The sequence below is a fragment of the Mus caroli genome, chromosome 8 (assembly GCF_900094665.2).
Source record: "Mus caroli chromosome 8, CAROLI_EIJ_v1.1, whole genome shotgun sequence".
In the NCBI taxonomy this organism is placed as follows: Eukaryota; Metazoa; Chordata; class Mammalia; order Rodentia; family Muridae; genus Mus; species Mus caroli.
Genome location: NC_034577.1, coordinates 36,954,910 through 36,972,552, shown reverse-complemented (window position 1 = coordinate 36,972,552; position 17,643 = coordinate 36,954,910). Strand labels below are relative to the sequence as shown.

At 42.4% G+C, this 17,643-nt stretch overlaps 1 protein-coding gene across 3 annotated transcripts in view; it reads right to left on the bottom strand.

Annotated features, from left to right (window-relative positions):
- Triml2 (tripartite motif family like 2) overlaps positions 1 to 11,138 on the bottom strand; it is a 16,639-nt gene extending 5,501 nt beyond the window's left edge. Inside the window, exons 1-6 of one of the 3 annotated variants that reach the window (XM_021170892.1) lie at positions 11,067 to 11,132; positions 6,235 to 6,250; positions 5,285 to 5,522; positions 4,848 to 4,943; positions 3,201 to 3,380; positions 946 to 1,086 (exon numbers count right to left, since the gene is read on the bottom strand). In XM_021170892.1, the coding sequence (XP_021026551.1) occupies positions 946 to 1,086; positions 3,201 to 3,380; positions 4,848 to 4,943; positions 5,285 to 5,470 (603 nt within the window). In that variant the 5' untranslated portion in view covers positions 5,471 to 5,522; positions 6,235 to 6,250; positions 11,067 to 11,132. Of the gene's footprint in view, positions 1 to 945; positions 1,087 to 3,200; positions 3,381 to 4,847; positions 4,944 to 5,284; positions 5,523 to 6,234; positions 6,251 to 11,066 lie in introns of all 3 variants that reach the window. The other 2 variants (XM_021170893.1, XM_021170894.1) reach the window with 2 other exon arrangements.
- Between the last annotated feature and the right edge of the window lie 6,505 nt (positions 11,139 to 17,643).

Here is a 17,643-nt window from a genome sequence, read left to right as displayed (position 1 = left end):
GGAGAGGGAGACGGAGAGGGAGAGGGAGAGGGAGAGGGAGAGGGAGAGAGAGATAGCAAGCAAGCTGGGTGGGAAGGAGGGGTGGATCTGGTAAGAGTTTGAGGGCCTTCAACATGATCAAAACATATCAGAACTGTCTCTTATTTTTTGAGACAAGGTCTTACTATATGTAGCTTTGCTGGACTGAAACTGACTATGTAGATCAGAATGGCTTGAACTCATAGAAATCCCCTAGCATTAAAGCACTCATTTTGAATAAGAAGAAATACAGTATATTATCATTTTCAGGTTGTTATGCCCATGTATAGAAAAACTCCAAGGCTTATTATACCTGTCATTGATCAGTCATCTCTCTATGCTTTGACCTCTAATTCAGTATGGACCAGTCAACCTCCCCTGCCATCACCCTTTCCAGTTTTCCCCAGTCTTTGTTAATCAATTTAAGTTCTACGTAGGAATTCAAATCTTCTACTTTTCTTTCTATGCTTGACTTATTATGCCAACAATTAACATAAGGATCCCAAATATCATCTAAATTATAATATATTATATGCCATATATAATTACATATTATTTAATATATATTACATAAAATTTAATTCTAATTTTGTCTTTTTCATGAATAAACAATATCTTATATATGAATTATATGAATCACATATCTTTACCTGTTCCTACTACTGTAAAAGTTTCTTTGGCACATTAGTTTTCTTCAGACATATGCCCAAAGTGGGCATTGAGGAAGCTCAATGCTTCCCCTACGTCTGTACTGATTTACAGACCACCGACAGTATTCATAGTGCTTTTAGCAGGGGGACAATGGCTGCTTAGCTTTCACACTGGGTTGAAGATCACTGGACCCGGCATTCAGGAAGGGACCCTTAATGAGTCTCTTCACTCTGCAGTCCTCAAATGCTGTTGAGGAATGGCTTTTCCCAGGCTTACCTGGAGCAGTGCAACGGCCGATTCCCCACAGTTCTTCTCGAGGTCCGTGATCATCATCTGGAGGCTGCGCAGGTGCTCACTAAGCCGGACTTCACTCGCCTTCAGTTTTTCCATGTTCTCTCTCCCCAGGTGTCTAAGTCTCTGCAGACGCATCTCCTCATGAACTCTGTACCTTTTTTTTTTTTTTTTTTTTTTATGTGCACTGGTGTTTTGCCTACATGTATGTCTGTGAGGGTGTCAAATACCCTGGAGTTGGAGTCAGACTGTTGTCAGCTATGTTGTGGGTGCTAGGAATTGAACCCAGGTCCTCTAGAAGAGTAGACAGTACTCTTAACAACTGATGGGTTTTTGTTTTGTTTTGTTTATTGTTTTTTGTTTTTTGTTTTTTCGAGACAGGGTTTCTCTGTGTAGCCCTGGCTGTCCTGGAACTCACTCAGTAGACCAGGCTGGCCTCGAACTCAGAAATCCACCTGCCTCTGCCTCCCAAGTGCTGGGATTAAAGACATCACTATGTCCTTTTATTTACTAATTGAACCTTGGCCAGGAAACCTGAATTGCTGAATGTCTTAGGAAAAGACATAATCAGGTAACGCCCTGCTTCTCTGTGGAGCAGAATGCCTTTTAATAGAAACCTGAGGCCAGGTGGTCGAATTTGAGATGTGGAGAAAAGATGCAGGAAGATCATGAGTTCAGGCTAGCAGTGACTACAAAGGGAGATTTCCTTTCTAAATAAACAAAGAAATACAATTTTACGTTTACTGTTTAATATAGCAAAGTTAGGTAGGCATTTGTCCATGAAATCTCTTTACTCAGATTAACAAACATGACACCCAAAACACACCACACACTTTCTGGTGTGACATTTTGTTCCGAACTTGAATGTTTCATCATGAATTAAAATTATCACTTAGGGCGTGGTATCCCTTTAATTCCAGCCCTAGGGGACAGAGGCAGGCAGGCATCTTTGTCAGTTCAAGGCCAACCTGTCTACAAAGCAAGCTTGAGGCCAACTGGAGCTAAATAGTGAGACTATCTCAAAACCACTTTTTTTTTGGTTTTGTTTTGTTTTGTTTTTTTAAAAGACAGCATCTCTTTGCATAGCCCTGGCTGTTCTGTAACTCTTTATGTAGTACAGACTGGCCTTGAATTCATAGATTAACCTGCTTCTGCCTTCAGGGTGCTAGGATTACAGGCATGTACCAGCATGCCTGGCTGGCTACTTAAAAACAAATTTAAAAATTGATACTTTAATCAATATGCTTAAATAATGAGGCCGTTGATAACTGGTTTCCTTTTTGTCTTTCTAAATGTATTCTACCTGATTATGGTTGCATCAATTAGGAAAAAAAAACCCCAATACTAGAGGTTTTATTTTTTTCTTCTCATTTGGGAAATCATTTCTGTGTTGGAGAGTTCCTCACTGACGCACAGTCATGCCAGCTAGCCCTCATGATGAGTAGCACGCCTTAGTACAGCTGCAGCCAATTCTGCAAGCCTCTTATAGAAGGCTATAGTTTACATTTAATCTCCCGTTGCTATTAAAGATCCCAACTGTAATAACGGTGCCTGCTATTTGTAGACTGCTGAAAATGTACCAGGCACTGTCTAGGGGCCCTCTGTAGATGATCTCAGTCAAGCCTCACAGCAATGTTATGAACCAGAGGCCATTGTTGTTTCCATTTCACAGCTAAAGAAACTAGGTTAGACACTGAGCCACACGGGCCCAAGGCTACCCAAAAGCTAGTAACTACTAGACCATTAATAAAATCCCTGGGAATCTTCTGAGGTTAATTCTCTCAATGTGGCTCTGCATGGAAACAATATTTATGCTGTCTTAGCCATGTGTCTTTCCATGGTTGCAGGTATATTAACTCTGTAATATGAGATAATGAATATATAAAATTAAATGTGTGGACGTCTTTCCTTCCTTGCTTCTCTATTTATATGAGTGTTCGAACAGTATCTTATGAAAGAACTGCATGTAAATACACTTGTACACGCTACACACATAGTTGTCACTGGATAAACTTTTTTTGGATTTGTGTTTTTTTTCCAGACAGGGTTTCTCTGTGTAGCCCTGACTGTCCTGGAACTCACTCAGTAGCCAAGGTTGGCCTCTAACTCAGAGAGATTCACCTGCCTCTGCCTCTCAAGTGTTGGGATGAAAGGTGTCCCCTACTGGCCTGTGCCACTGGATAATTTATTTGGGGGTGGGTACACTGCTTAGCTACTCTCCATCCAGAATAGCTTCTTACCTGTAGCATTTCTTGGGACTTCTGCATGAGCTCAGTGCCACACTTCATCAGCTGGTCCGGATTAGGTCCATTTAAGTTCAGGTCAACTTTGTAGGCTGCCAGTTCCTCCTCTTCAGTCAGTAACTGGAATCGCATCTTATACTCGGCCTCGATCATCTCTTTAAACCTCTGCTCTTCTTCCTTCCTCGGATTCGCAGGGTACAGATTTCAGGTTAAACAGGATAAACTGACAACAGTTGTGCCCCTCTGTTTAACCACAAAGGGACATGAAACCCGAGGGAAGAAAGAAAAGCCCTAACTCTGAAGGACAGAGGGAATCCAGGGAAGAGTTACCAAGATATCAACAAAATCGTAAACTCAACTTTGCGGATGAAGGTATGCTCACTGACTTTATAAAGCTGACGTAGCAGCCCCGGTATGATGTCTTAGGGCAGCTGAGGCTGAGGCAGGGGAGTGGTGTGTTTGAAACCCGTGTGAGTTACTTGAAAGCCTGGTGTTCAAAACCAAACAAGCTAAGGAACCTATGACCTATGGCTGAAAACACTGGGAGCTTTCTCTTCCATGAGCAAAGCCCTAAGCAAAAACATTTTGTTTGGTTCTTTGTGGGATAAAGTCTGGCCTTGAACTTGCTTGTAACTGAGGATGACGGTGAACATCTTTCTGACCCTCCTGCCTACCCGTCTCTAGCAATGGGATTACAAATATTCCTACCATGCCTGGTTTTGCTGGGGACCAAACATTGGGCTTTCAATGCATGCTAGCAAGCACTCTACCAACTGATGCACATCATCTCTGCCCAAGGTCCTCTAGTTTGTGTGCATGTGTTTTATTTATTTATTTTTTCTTTTTGTTACAGCTGTCCTCTTGAGACATGTCCTGCCAGTTTACCTCAGGCTATGCTGGAAATCATTATGTAAGTTCAAACTTTGCCTTCCTTCCCAACTTTGGGAGCTACAGGCATGTGTCACTGCTAATTTTTTGTTTAAATCATATGAAAAAAACAAAACAAAAAAATTAAACTAAAAAATAAAATAGGAAGATTTATTTCTAATATGCTACAAGATATTTATATCTGCATTTCTGCAAAATCGTCTCTTGGGTCAACTTTAAAATGAAATTTCTTTCTTTTCGTTTTTTTTTGAAGAGTTCCTTATCAAGAAATAAAACTTTCTGGGATAGAGAGCTGGTTCAGTGCTTAAAAGAGCACGTGCTGCCCTTGCAGAGGACCAGGCATCTCGTCACCAATATCAAGTGGCTCACAAAGCCCACCACTCCAGCTCTAGCGGATCTAAATCTTACTCCTATTCTCCGTTGGCATCAAGTGTATGTGCTCACACCTATTTGTAAATAAACCTTAAAACATATCTTTAAATAGGATAAGGATAAAAACAAATCTTGAAAGTATTTAGCTTCTTTCCCTTGAAAATACTTTCTCTTGATTTGCTCTCTCTCTTTTTTCATATTTTTTACTTATTACGCACCATTTAATAAAACCAGTTATTAACCCTTGAATATCTCTTATTGGATATTTATTCTGGTTTGTGTTATGGCAATAGCTATGTTATCATTTCCACTACTAGACATCCAGAATTCATCAAGTAATCTTAATGGCAGGTCCCCCTCCCCGGCATCAGGATAAACCATCACCTGAATCGTCACCATTCTCTCTCGCTCTTCCGCCAGTAAGCTCGTAGCTGCTTCAAGCTTCTCCCTCAATGTAACCAGGGTTTCCTGGAATAACTTCTACAGACAAACAGATCACAGGGTTGCAGGTTAGCTTGTTGTGTGAGAATAGGAGGATTCCCTATCCCAGCTCACCCAAAACTGAGTTTCTCTGTGAAACCAACCCTGGCAGTCCCAGAACTTGATCTGTAGACCAGGATGGCCTCAAACTTGGAGATTCGCCTGCCCCTGCCTCCAGAGTGCTGGGATTAAAGATCTGTGCCACCACCACCCGGCTTGTGGTATTTCTTAAATCAACACCCAGGGATCGTTTCTGGAGAACCACTACATCTGTGTCATCAATCAATCAATCAGTCATCCAGAAGTCACTCAGACTCCTGCAGATTTTTCTTAAAGCTTACCCTGTAATACTCAGCAGCTTCTTGGATACTGTATGCCCCATGCTGCTTGTGCTCTGGAGACTGGAAACATTTGCTGGAAACTATGACTTGGTCATCATCACTGAAGAGCTGCGATGACTCTGGGTGTGTCCCACAGTATGGATCCTTTGTATTGCCAGGTAACTGGGGTTTGGGTGCTTGGGACATTCTGGTCAGTGGCACCAGATGAACACTAGACTGCTTGTTTCCGACTTCTTTCCTGCCGATGAACAGGATATAAACAGATGCATCATTGTGATCTGAAGCAGGCCCACTTGGTACCCTCAGGAGCTATAGTGCAGTAGAATCCAACTAGCTTTTCAGTAGTCCTGGGCTGAGTGAGGATGGAGACAGAGTCACGGCAGTATCCCTGGCCAGACAAGTTTAAGCCTTCTGATAGCTCAGCAATAGCTTTAAAGATTAACTGTAAGAACCAGCAGAAGAGCACAGTTCTCTACAAGTCAACAGAAGGCAAAATGTGAATACTACAGTGTACTAACCTCTCTTCCTTCCTCTCTTCCTTCAGTCCCTCTGGAGATGGGATTATAGGTGGGACCCAACAACCACACCTAGCCATCCTTTTACTTTTTGAATTAATGTTTAAGACACAATATATTTCTTACAATATTTAAGTATAATATTTTGGTTACATATATTTTTAAAGACTATATCGTTGGTCAAGAAAGATGACTTAGAGGTTAAGAATGTGTACTGCTCTTATAGAGATCTGGAGTTCACAAAAGCCAGTACTAACTCCAGCTTTGGGGCATCTAAAATTTCTGACTTCCTTGGGTGCCTACACTTAGGTACATATATCTGCATCATGGCTACCCTCCCCCTAAGCCACATTCCTGCATCATGGCTACCCCCTCCCTAAGCCACATACCTGCAAAGAGCAAAATAAATATCGCAAAGTGACATGGTATACATACTTGGTATCCCAGCACCCTGGAAGCAGAGGTAGGCAAATATCTACGAGTTTGAGGGCAACCCTGTTTCGAACAACTAAAAAATATACATAGATTTCTTTTTAAAAATATTATACTTAGATATCTAATTTTGTTTTTAGATAGGATCTCACTATGCAACTCTGCATCCTGAGTGCTAGGATTAAAATATGCTTACCGCCACATTCAGCTACACAAATCTTAAAGTGGAAGATTTTATGTTTTTATTGGTGTTTTGAAAAGCACCTAAGGCAGGTGAATTTCTGAGTTCGAGGCCAGCCTGGTCTACAGCCTGAGTTCCATGATAGCCAGGGCTACACAGAGAAACCCTGTCTCGAAAAACCAAAAAAGGTTTATTTACTTAAGGATATACCAGGGATGGGAATTCAGCTCAGTCATAAGGTGCTTGGTTAGCAGGTGTGAGGGCCCTGGTCTCAATCTTCATCACCTCAAAAGAAAAGAAAAATAGTTTTCTGTTTCTTAACTATTACATTGTGCTGGCATGGTGACCTAGGCCCATTCATTACCTCAACAGTCAGGAAGCCTGAACCAGGAGGATTTCCTTGAATCTGAAGTCAGCATGGGCTATAGAGCCATGCTGAAGTCAGCATGGCTCAAAAAGCCAAACAAACAAACAAACAAACAAACAGACAGAAAACAGCTTTTGTTTGATTATCGCAACAAGTAAATTATTCTTTAAATAGTAAAACAACAACAACAACAAAAAACCAGTATACATGTGTATGACTTAATAGTCTTAGTGATAACATGAAAAAACTCTTAGACAAATATTAGTGCCTTACATGGAGACACAATGGTTACTTAAAGAAAATATATTTCTGTAATACACTTGGGTGGGAAGTTGTATCAGATGCTAGTGATTTAGTTTAGGTTGGTCTCTGACTTCTTGCCTACACAGTGAAGACTACCCTTGAATTCCTTACTGATCAGTCTACCCTCATTGTCTGCGTGCCTGGATTACAGGTATGCACCAGCATTCCCAATATTATTTTACTTGATTTTTTGTGTGTGTGTGTGTGTGTGTGAGATACAACTTGTTAGTAGCATTTTTACTTATACGTTGGTTTTGAGTCTTACTCTGTTAACCCAGGTTTGCCCGAATCTGGCTGTGCCTCAGCTCAAACTCTTGGCCATCCTTCCGCTTCCCAAGTGATGGAATTACCAGCCTAAACCATCATACCTGAGTAATGGGTATTTTGTTTTTTGTTTTATTTTATTTTATTTTATTTTAACCTTTTAAAGAATTGAAGCTGGATTGGTGGGACATCCCTGTGAATTTGGGACTGGTGTGGTAGGAATTTGAAATGTTAGTTTGGAGGGCTGTGAACTTGAGAGGCCTTTTCCAAATGACAAATGTATCCTATGTCACAACCAGGCATAGAGAAAAATAAGGATTCAAATGACAGAACAGCCTGGCCTAGGAGCACAGGATTTAAGCTATTTAAGGGGCCGGACCACGGCATAAATTGAGGCTTACCTGGGTCACAGGATGAGTCCAAGGTCTACCTATGTGAGGTTTCTATCAAAGAGGCAGAAGAAAGAAAGCAAGGTATTCTACCAGGGAGGTTGGTAGAATATTTGCCTAGCATGCCTGAAGCCCTGGACTTAAACCCTAGTACCTATAAGTAAGTGAATAGAAATTAATGCAAGCAGGCCAGAAAATAAAAATAAAATCAGCTGACAAGATTACAGGAAAAGAAACAATGACCGGGAAGTACTCTTATAGTATTCTCCCACTTTCCCAATTTATTACCCGTGTGAGGTCAGCTTTCAAGCAGACAACCCAAACCATGTATTACTAAAGACAGAGTGCCAAGCATATACCAGGAAACAAGTTTTTTGACAAGTTGTAAGTGGAAAAACTTTGCAAAACAGGGGAACCATACACCTAGTCTAAAAAAGAAAACACGTGACTAAGGCCTGTAGTCCCAGTGTTTGGGAAACTGAGGCAAGAGAATCAGGCGTTGAATCCACCCTGGGCCACATATAATCCTGTCATTAATCATTGGGAGTTTCGGCCCTGAAGAGTATATTCTCTCAAAAGGGACTTCTGGCCCTTCATTTATGATTTTAGTAACACTTTAAGACTCCTAGCCTCAAGTGCCATACAAACATGCATTCCAACCAATGTATAAGGAAGGGGTTAAACTTTTGGGTGACTACCCACTGGCTGGATAAGAAATTCTATCACTAAGTACTTTTTTTTTTTTTTTTCCGGTTTTCCTAGACAGGGTTTCTCTGTGTAGCCCTGGCTGTTCTGGAACCCACTATGTAGACCAGGCTCGCCTCGAACTCAGAAATTCGCCTACCTCTGCCTCCCAAGTGCTGGGATTAAAGGTGTGTACCACCACTGCCCGGCTACTAAGTACTTTTTATTATTATTTTGCCTTTAAATGAAAAAGAGCCTATTCAGTTTTTTTATCCATTTTTCTATTTATTTATCTACTTAACAGCAGCCTCTATGGAGAAGTAGGAGGTTGTGCTTGTACTGTCAGCATGGAAGGTGGAGGCAGGAGGATTGCTAACAGTTTGACACCATCCAGTATAGTACAGTGTTCAAGGTCAGCCCTGTGAGTATATTAAAACCCGGGCTGGAGAAACAAAAACTATGGCAATGAGTAGCCACAGAAATTGCAAAAGCATTTCTTCTTAGTCACAATCTGTTTAGGCCTCTAGGCTCCTGGAGAGTTTCCCTGGTCTGGCTTTTTTGAGCTAGTCAGCCCGCCTCAGAGACTTAGACACTCAGGTTCACTAGGTTCCTTCTGCCACCTAGCAGGTTCTGACTTTCCTCTGGGCTTTTAAGATCCTATTAGCTGACAGCACCCCAGACTAACTTAGGGTCTCAGCCTTCTGTCTTTCACTTCATATGGCCTCCCACTCCTTTTATTTTTCTTTTTGGTTCCAAACTGTCCTAGAACTTACTTTGTAGACCAGACTGGTCGGAAACTAACAGAGATCCACCTGCCATTGGCTCCTGAGTGCTGGGATTAAAGGTATGAGCCAGAATTTTCAGATCTGTTATGTCTCAGGACTTAGACTGAGAACTGAAGCTATCACTCAGTCTGATATTCTTCCCACTAAGCATTAGTTTTGGGGTATCTGATTCCACATTCCAAAGAAGGGTTACCTGTGGGTCATTCTTCACAAGGAATCAAGTTCCTTAGATCTCTGTATACGGCATATTAGATACTCAAATATTTCAACAATAATAAAGACATGAGATGTCTCTTTCTTTAATACTAGAACAAGGGAAGCAGGAGCAGGCAGATCTCTGCAAGAGAGCCATGGCTGCTACTTGAGACCCCATCATATATATATACACACACATATATATACCATCTTTATATCGTTTTTTTTGAGAGAGGGTTTCCCTAGGTCCTTGAACTTGCTATGTAGGCCAAGATGGCTTGGAACTCAGATATCTTCCTGCCTGTCTCCCCAGTACTTGGATTAGGTGTGCCCCCCATATCCATCTTTTTTTTTTTTAAAAGATTTATTTATTTATTATATGTAAGTACACTGTAGCTGTTTTCAGACACACCAGAAGAGGGCATTCGATTTCATTACAGATGGTTGTGAGCCAACATGTGGTTGCTGGGATTTGAACTCAGGACCTCCAGAAGAGTAGTCAGTGCTCTTAACTGCTGAGCCATCTCTCCAGCCCCCCATATCCATCCTTAAAAACAGTATTTTTGTTGTCATTTGTTTGTCTTTTTCTTGGGTTTTTTTTTTTTTGATTGTTTGTTTGTTTTTGTTTTGGAGGGGAAGACTTCTGTCAGTCAGCAAAAGGTTAAAGCAAATCAAAAGGACAGGTCAAATACTAGTTTTTAATAAAAAACAAAACCAAGAAATTCAGGCCAGATTGTGTGTGCCTTTAGTCCTAGCATTAAGGAGGCGGCAGAGAGGCAGAGCCAGGCAGACCTTTGCTGAGTTTGAGGTCAGCCTGATCTACACCGAGGGTTGAGGACAGTCAGGGATGCACAGAGAAACCATGTCTCAAAAAAAACCAAAACCAAAACCAAAAAAACCCCACGAAATTCCCACCTCCCTGGGCTTGCTTTCCCGAATGTATCATTTACCTTTTGTCTTGCCTTTCTCAGGTGTTCTTTTATTCTTTTACTGCCCACCTCCCAAGTCTCTCATCTATGGACCACTACCATCCATCAATCAACCATCCATCAAGCTTCCAAGGATACCAAAATCAAGTTGTTGAATTTGATCAGGCAGGATAGTTCACAACCGGCTTGTAACTCCAGCACTTGGGAAGCTAAGGCTGTGAGTTCAAAAGCTAACAGCAGTCCAAAGTGAGACCCTGTCTCATTAAAAAGCTTAAGTTTTTAAATGGTGGCCCAGAAACGTCCCCAGTCTGGGCTACCTGTGGAGGTTCAAGTCCAGTGTCCCCTCAAGTCGACTCAGCCATCTGTGGCTGCAGTTCTAGGTGGACCCAACACCCTCCTCTAGCCTCCGAGGGCACCAGGTATGCTTGCAGAACAACGCTCCCATACATAAATCAACTAATTTATTTTTTAAATAAAAAGTTGGGCCGCCTTGATGGTGTGTGAAGGCCGCTTCTGCCAAGCCCGAAGGCTGAATCCGATCCTCAGGCCCTCCGGGTTGGATGGAGAGAACCAAACCGATGACTTCCTCAAGCCTGACCACCAAGCCAGGTCTCCCCGCAACCCCCACCCCCACACAAGCGCACACAAATTAAATGTTTAAAAAACTTAGTAGTTGGAAAAAAAAAACAAACAAAAAATATGATTACGGAAATGATGATGCAAAGCGGGAAAACTCACCTTCCTTTCCAAAAATCTTAAGGATTTCCTTCAGGGGAAGCCACAGCCAGTGGAGACCAGAGACTTCAGTACGAAGGTCAGTTCGGGTCTCTCACAGCGGCAGATAAGCCAGCCATTTCGACCTTCATTACTGGATTGATCCGGATTGGTCTGGAAACAGCAGAAGCGGCTTCAGATACTTTTGAATCTGTTTCCTGGCCTCACCTCCTAGGTAGGTTAATTTACATTTCTAAACAATTGTCTGAAAATTCTTCTGTAAAACACTGACCTTGGGTGTGATCTCAGTCCCAGACAGATTGGATAGCACATTGCTGATATTCCCTGAATTGGAAAGGCTAAGGCAGGAGGATTGCTGCAAATTTGAAGTGGACCCAGGATAAGAGGAGAGTTCCCAGCCAGCTTGGATCACAGAGATTCTGAAAACAGATAAATCACTACTAATTCATCCATTCATCCTGGAATTTTATATAATAATAATAATAGTAAAAAGCTGTGTGTAGCAGTGCATGCCTTTAGACCTAGCATGGTGGGAGGGGGACAGCAGAGGCAGGAGGATGTCTGTGGGTTGAGTTCGAGACCAGCCTGATTTATAAAAGACAGACAGACAGACACACACACACACACATGGAGAGAGAGAGAGAGAGAGACAGAGAGACAGAGAGAGAGAGACAGAGAGAGAGAGCGCGCATACATTGGGATGGGGTGTGAAAGAGGAAAATGGAACAGCAGAGATGGAAAGGTTTAATGGAGGAGTCCGCCAGGGAGATGGAGGGAGAGGAAGGGGGCCAACTAAAGCAAAATGTATTTTTTTTTTAATTCCTTAAGGTAATTAAAAGTAAATTTAAAAACTATAAAACAAAAGAGAAAGGTACTTTTAAGATGTTGTGCCCTGTGTGTGGTGATCATTTATAGGAATGCAGACCATGAAATTACTTTGCAAGATCTGCCTTGTTTTCCTCTTAGCCTCAGCCTCATATCTTTAACTGCTAATGCTTTTTCAAGAGAGAAGAATGACTCACTTGGTTGTCCAGAATGTTTGCTTCAGGGAAGGGTCACTGCTTTGCGCTGAGATAACCGCCTGCCTAAGGACTTTGTCCCAGGAGTGGGGGGGGGGGTGTGGGGGGGGGCGGGAACAATCCCAGCCACTCTTGGTCTGGGTCCAGTGAAGAGGAAAATCTCTCTAGTTCCCTAATCTTACAGTCCTGTCTCTGACAGGGATTATGTCCTACGCCAACCCGCCAACCCTTGCTAAGCAAAGGAGGGAGGGTTTTAAATCTAATTTTATTTTTTTAAAGCAGTTGCCACGACAACCAGCAAATCCTCCTACCTGGCTCTCCTGATCTTCCCGATCAGATTCAGCACTAGGCATCTAGCACGTGGCTCTCCTATCTCGAGAGATTCTCTGTACCTTCTCCCTAAACTGAATTCCTCACCCTTTCTCAGATAAACCACCTTCATTTTTTTTTTTTTCTATTTCTTTAGTCTGGAGAGGATTTTCTTTTAAAATATATACCCAATCTCTTCTTCTAAGCCTTGGGACAAAAAAACATGTGTGAGATTTTGACTCGCCCGCTTTTTGGTTTTTGAGACAGCCTTTTGTGTGTGTATGTGTGTGTGTGTGTGTGTGTGAGTTTCAACGAGACAGGGTTTCTCTGTATAGCCCTGGCTCTCCTGGAACTCACTTTGTAGATCAGAAATCCGCCTGCCTCTGCCTCCCAAGTGCTGGGATTAAAGGCGTGCGTCACTAGCCTTTTGCTATATCTAGAAGGCTGAATTTAAACTTGTGGCACTCCTTCTGCCTCAGATTCCATAGTGCTGAAAATTTCAGGTGTACAGGCAGCACCATGCTCTGAAAGGAAGGACGGGCTTCTAGCTGTCTCGTTTTCTCTAAGTTTGTCCTGTTCCTTAGAAGTAGGGACAAGAAAGATCGATCAGTGCTTAAGGCTCTTGCAAAGGACCAGAGTTAAGTTCACAGTAATTCAAGTTAGGCTGCGGACCACTGCCTGTTACTCCAGTTCAAGGGAACCGCTGCCCTCTTGTGGCCTCCAAAGTCGCTTGCTTTTTGGAACAAGTTCTCACTGTCTAGCTGTGGCTGGTCTGGAACATGCTGTATAGACAAGTCTGGTCTTGAATTCAGAGGTCCACTTACCTTTCAGCTTCTTTAGCCCTTCCCCTACCTCTTACATTGGGGTCCGCCAGCTCTGTCCAGTGGACATTTCTATTCAATTTCGTGGCCCTCTACGTCTCTTCTATCCCTCCCCATACCTGATCCTGCTTCCCTTTTGAAACTCTCCCTCTTCTCTCCCTCAAAGGTCCCTCCCTCTACTTCCGGAGATTATTTTGTTCCCCTTTCTATGTAGGATTGAAGCATCCACACTTTGGTCTTTCTTCTTGAGCTTCATGTGGTCTATGAATTGTATTGTGGGTATTCTAAGCTTTGGGACTAATATACACTTGTCAGTGAGTACATACCATGTGTGTTCTTTTGTGACTGAGTTACCTCACTCAGGATGCTATTTTCTAGTTCCATCCATTTGCCTGTGAATGTCACGAAGTCATTGTTTTTTAATAGCTGAGTAGTACTCCACTGTGTAAATGTACCACATTTTCTGTATCCGTTTTTGAGAGACATCTGGGTTCTTTCCAGCTCCTGGCTACTATAAATAAGGCTGCTATAAACATAGTGTAGCATGTGTCCTTGTTATATGTTGGGCCATCTTTTGGGTATATGCCCAGGATTGGTATAGCTGTATCTTCAGGTAGAACTATTTCTAATTTTCTGAGGAACCACATAATTGATTTCCAGAGTGGTTGTAGCAGCTTGCAGTCCCACCAGTAATGGAGGAGTGCTCCTCTTTCTCCACATCCTCACCAGCATCTGCTGTCACCTGCATTTTTGATCTTAGCCATTCTGAATATCTGTGTTTTCTGATGATCTTAGATGACCCCTGTGAAAGGGTCATTTAACCCCTTACCTCCAACCCCTAACAGGTTGAGAACTGCTGCTCTAGAGTAACAAAACTTATAGAATGAATCCCTCTATAAGTGAAAAGGGGATTTATTTGTCTGACTTTCAGGGTTTGGTCCACGTACTCCAACAATGGCTGCCTATGAATGGAAGGCTTAAGAATCCGGTAGTTGTTCAGTCCAGGAGGCTGAACATTCCACCTCGTCTTGAGTGTATGCTGGAATTCTAAAGAAATAGGCACTAATGCCAGTAAAGGAATGGACTTGCTAGCAAGGTGAGAGCAGACAAAGGGCAAAAGCTGCCTTCCTCCAGGCCCTTATGTAGGCTTCCAGCAGAAGGTATGGATCAGTTAATTTGAGATGTAGTCAAGTTGACAACCAAGAACAGCCATGACAGTTGCCTTTGAAGTCAGTGGGTGCTCATCTATTCTTGCCACATTTATTTTGCTTATACTTTGTTTGTTTGCTTATTTGTTTTGAGGCAGGTCTCCTGTGGTCTTGAATTTGAGGCAGGTCTCATATATCCCAGGCTGGCCTTGAGTTTACAATGCTGCTGAGGCTGGTCCGGAACTCCTGATCCTTCTGATTCGATTTTCCAAGTGCTGCAGTTAATGCCTAGGGTCAGCTGGTTACTGCAGCAGGCCTCAGGACCCCGAAGCACACACGTGGAAAGACAACTGACCACATTGTTAGAAGGGATTGTCAAAACTCCTGGATTTGGAGAAAACTAAGTTTCCCGAAACTGCTTAACTAACTGGTATTATATCAGCAACAGTCAGTTTGAGTAGATGTTTTTTCTTGAAAAAAAAAAATAAGGTTTTCCTCATTTTGTTGAACAAAATCTGGGTGCTAGTCTCACAGAATTGAATGTGGCTGGGGTGAGTTATGAAGGTCAGGGCTACTGAAAATGGAAAATTCAGTACTGTTCTTTAAACTGTCCTCATTGCATGAAAAAATAAGCAAAGGTGGTCAGGAGACAAATGACAACAAAATCAGAATTAGGTACTGTCTTCTCTCCAATCACAACAAGGTAAATCTAACATGATATTAGCCTGTGTATTATTCCGAAGTAGCGTGAACAAAGGCTTTTCTTTAACATCCTTAATTCCTTGTCTGAATTTCACACTCCTCAGCTTAGGGGGAAGGGGGCTCTCTCTGCCCAAGTGACCATGAAACTCACTTGAGTGAGAAAGGATTTTTTTTTTTTTTTTTTTTTGCATTCTTGTTAAAATGGTAAAGTGAGTGTTAGAAAGGGGGACACAGCGATAATGATCTTATCAGTGCTAGTTAGCAGTCGGGACTATGATAAAGGTCAAAGTTTGCCAGGATAAAAAGAGCATCAAGATTGAAAATACTATGATGGTAAGAATGATGGATAGTAAGATAACCAGCTATTTGTTGGGTTTAATTGGGTATGAATTAGATGGGAGCTACTGATTATTTGTTAGTAGTAGGACATTCAAGATCATGAAAGATGACAGAGATCGGGTGTGGTGGGGCACACCTAAAATCTCAGCACATAGGAGACTGGGAGTTTAAGGCCAATTTAGGCCTTATTAAGGCTACAGAGTGAAAGCCTGTCTCGAAGCAAAACGAAACTCCACCCTAATCTGCTGCCCTAAACTAGCCTAACAAGTGCCTGCTTTCTAAGACATGGCTTTGTACAAGGATATCAGCCTCAACTTAGATTTTTCAGATTCTAAAACTTAAAAATAATTCTGTCCCTGTTATACTCCCAAGAAAAGATTGTTTGTCTGGGTGGGTGGATTTTGTTTTGTGTTTTGACAGGATCTATGTACCATTTGCTGACCTTGAACTTGCTATGGAGACCAAAATGACCTCAAATTCATAGAGATCTGCCTGCCTCTGCACCCTGAGTGATGGAATTAAAGGTGTGCACCACCACCACACTGAGATAAGGTACAGAGGTTTTGTCTTTCCATTTATTGAAAATAGATCCCCCTCACATAATATATCAATGAAGGGCCCAGCTTAACATTACAAACTCCATTTTGCTTTCAGATTCCATTTTATGGTTAACTTGCCCTTTGAATGAATTCCGCTACCGGAAAAAACCCAACTTGTTCCAGGAGCCATTTGGTAACAATCACAATTTCCCAGAGCATATAGCTACTATACCTATAGCAACAACCAATCAGTTCTTAAGGGGCAAATACCTAATGACTTAAAGTAGATTAATTAAGCTAGCAGCCATTGTTCATTCCAAGCTGAAATCATTACTAGCCAATAGAAACACACCAAACAAATGCCAACCAATCATGTAACTAACGAGATGGGAAGTCTCTGACCTGGCTGTGAACCATGATAATAGGCAAGGCTTATACCAGTCAGCACCTTCCACACCATCCACAATGCTAGAGAGGCTGGAGGGTCCGAGCTTGAGCTTGAATAAAGACTCTCACTTTTACATACAAGTTGGACTCCTGGTGGTCTGTAGGGACCTTGGGATCTGGGCATAACACCCTGATTATGGCTTGACCTCCCTCTATTCCTCCTGGTTCCTCCTCTCCATCCTTCCCATTCAGATCCATTTTCTCTCCATTTCTCTTTAATAAACAAGCAGGCTTCTAAGGGATAATAATAAAATAAGCTAAAACAACAACAGCAAAAATAATGCATGGCGGGGGGAGGAGGAGGACAAGAGCCCAAGAGAAGGGCTGAGATTTAGAAACCCACTTGCTTGTAAACTCAAGTATCCCACAAAAAACACTAAGCTGGAAACCATAATGTATATGCAGAGGAGGAAGTACGAAGTTGTGCACGGCCTGTGCATGCTGCCTCTGCGAGTTCATATGGGTCAAGGTCTCCCATTCTTGACATCACTTCTGGCTGTGGGTCTCTGTGTTTTCCTCTGCTGCAGAGGGGCACTTTACTGATGGTGACTGGACAAGGCACTGATCTACGAATAAAGCAGAATACTAGCAGAATAACCTTAGGAATCAGCTTATTGCTGTTCTTGTTGGTAGTGGGTCTCCCTTCCTTCCTTCCTTCCTTCCTTCCTTCCTTCCTTCCTTCCTTCCTTCCTTCCTTCCTTCCTTCCTTCCTTCCTTCCTTTTTTTCTTTTCAGAACAACAGTATTTGGTTTTACTTTAGGTCTTTGGGCTATCTAGTCTTAACCTCTTGGTCACCCAAGCAGTACTGAAAGTGGGTCCCATCTCACGGAGTGGGTTTTAAGTCAAATCAGGTGTTGGTTGGTGTACTGGCTGGTTTTGTGTGTCAACTTTACACAAGCGGGACTTATCACAGAGAAAGGAGCTTCCCTTGAGGAAATGCCTCCATGAGATCCAACTGTAAGGCATTTTCTCAATTAGTGATCAAGGGGGGAGGGCACATTGTGGGTGGTGCCATCCCTGGGCTGGCTGGTAGTCCTGGGTTCTATAAGAAAGCAAGCTGAGTAAGCCAGAGGAAGCAATCCAGTAAGCAGCACCCCTCCATGGCCTCTACATGAGCTCCTACCCCTAAGTTCCTGTCCTGTTTGAGTTCTAGTCCTGACTTCCTTTGGTGAGAAACAGTGATGTGGAAGTGTAAGTTGAATAAACACTTTTCTCCCTAACTTGCTTCTTGATCATGATGTTTTGTGCAGGAATAC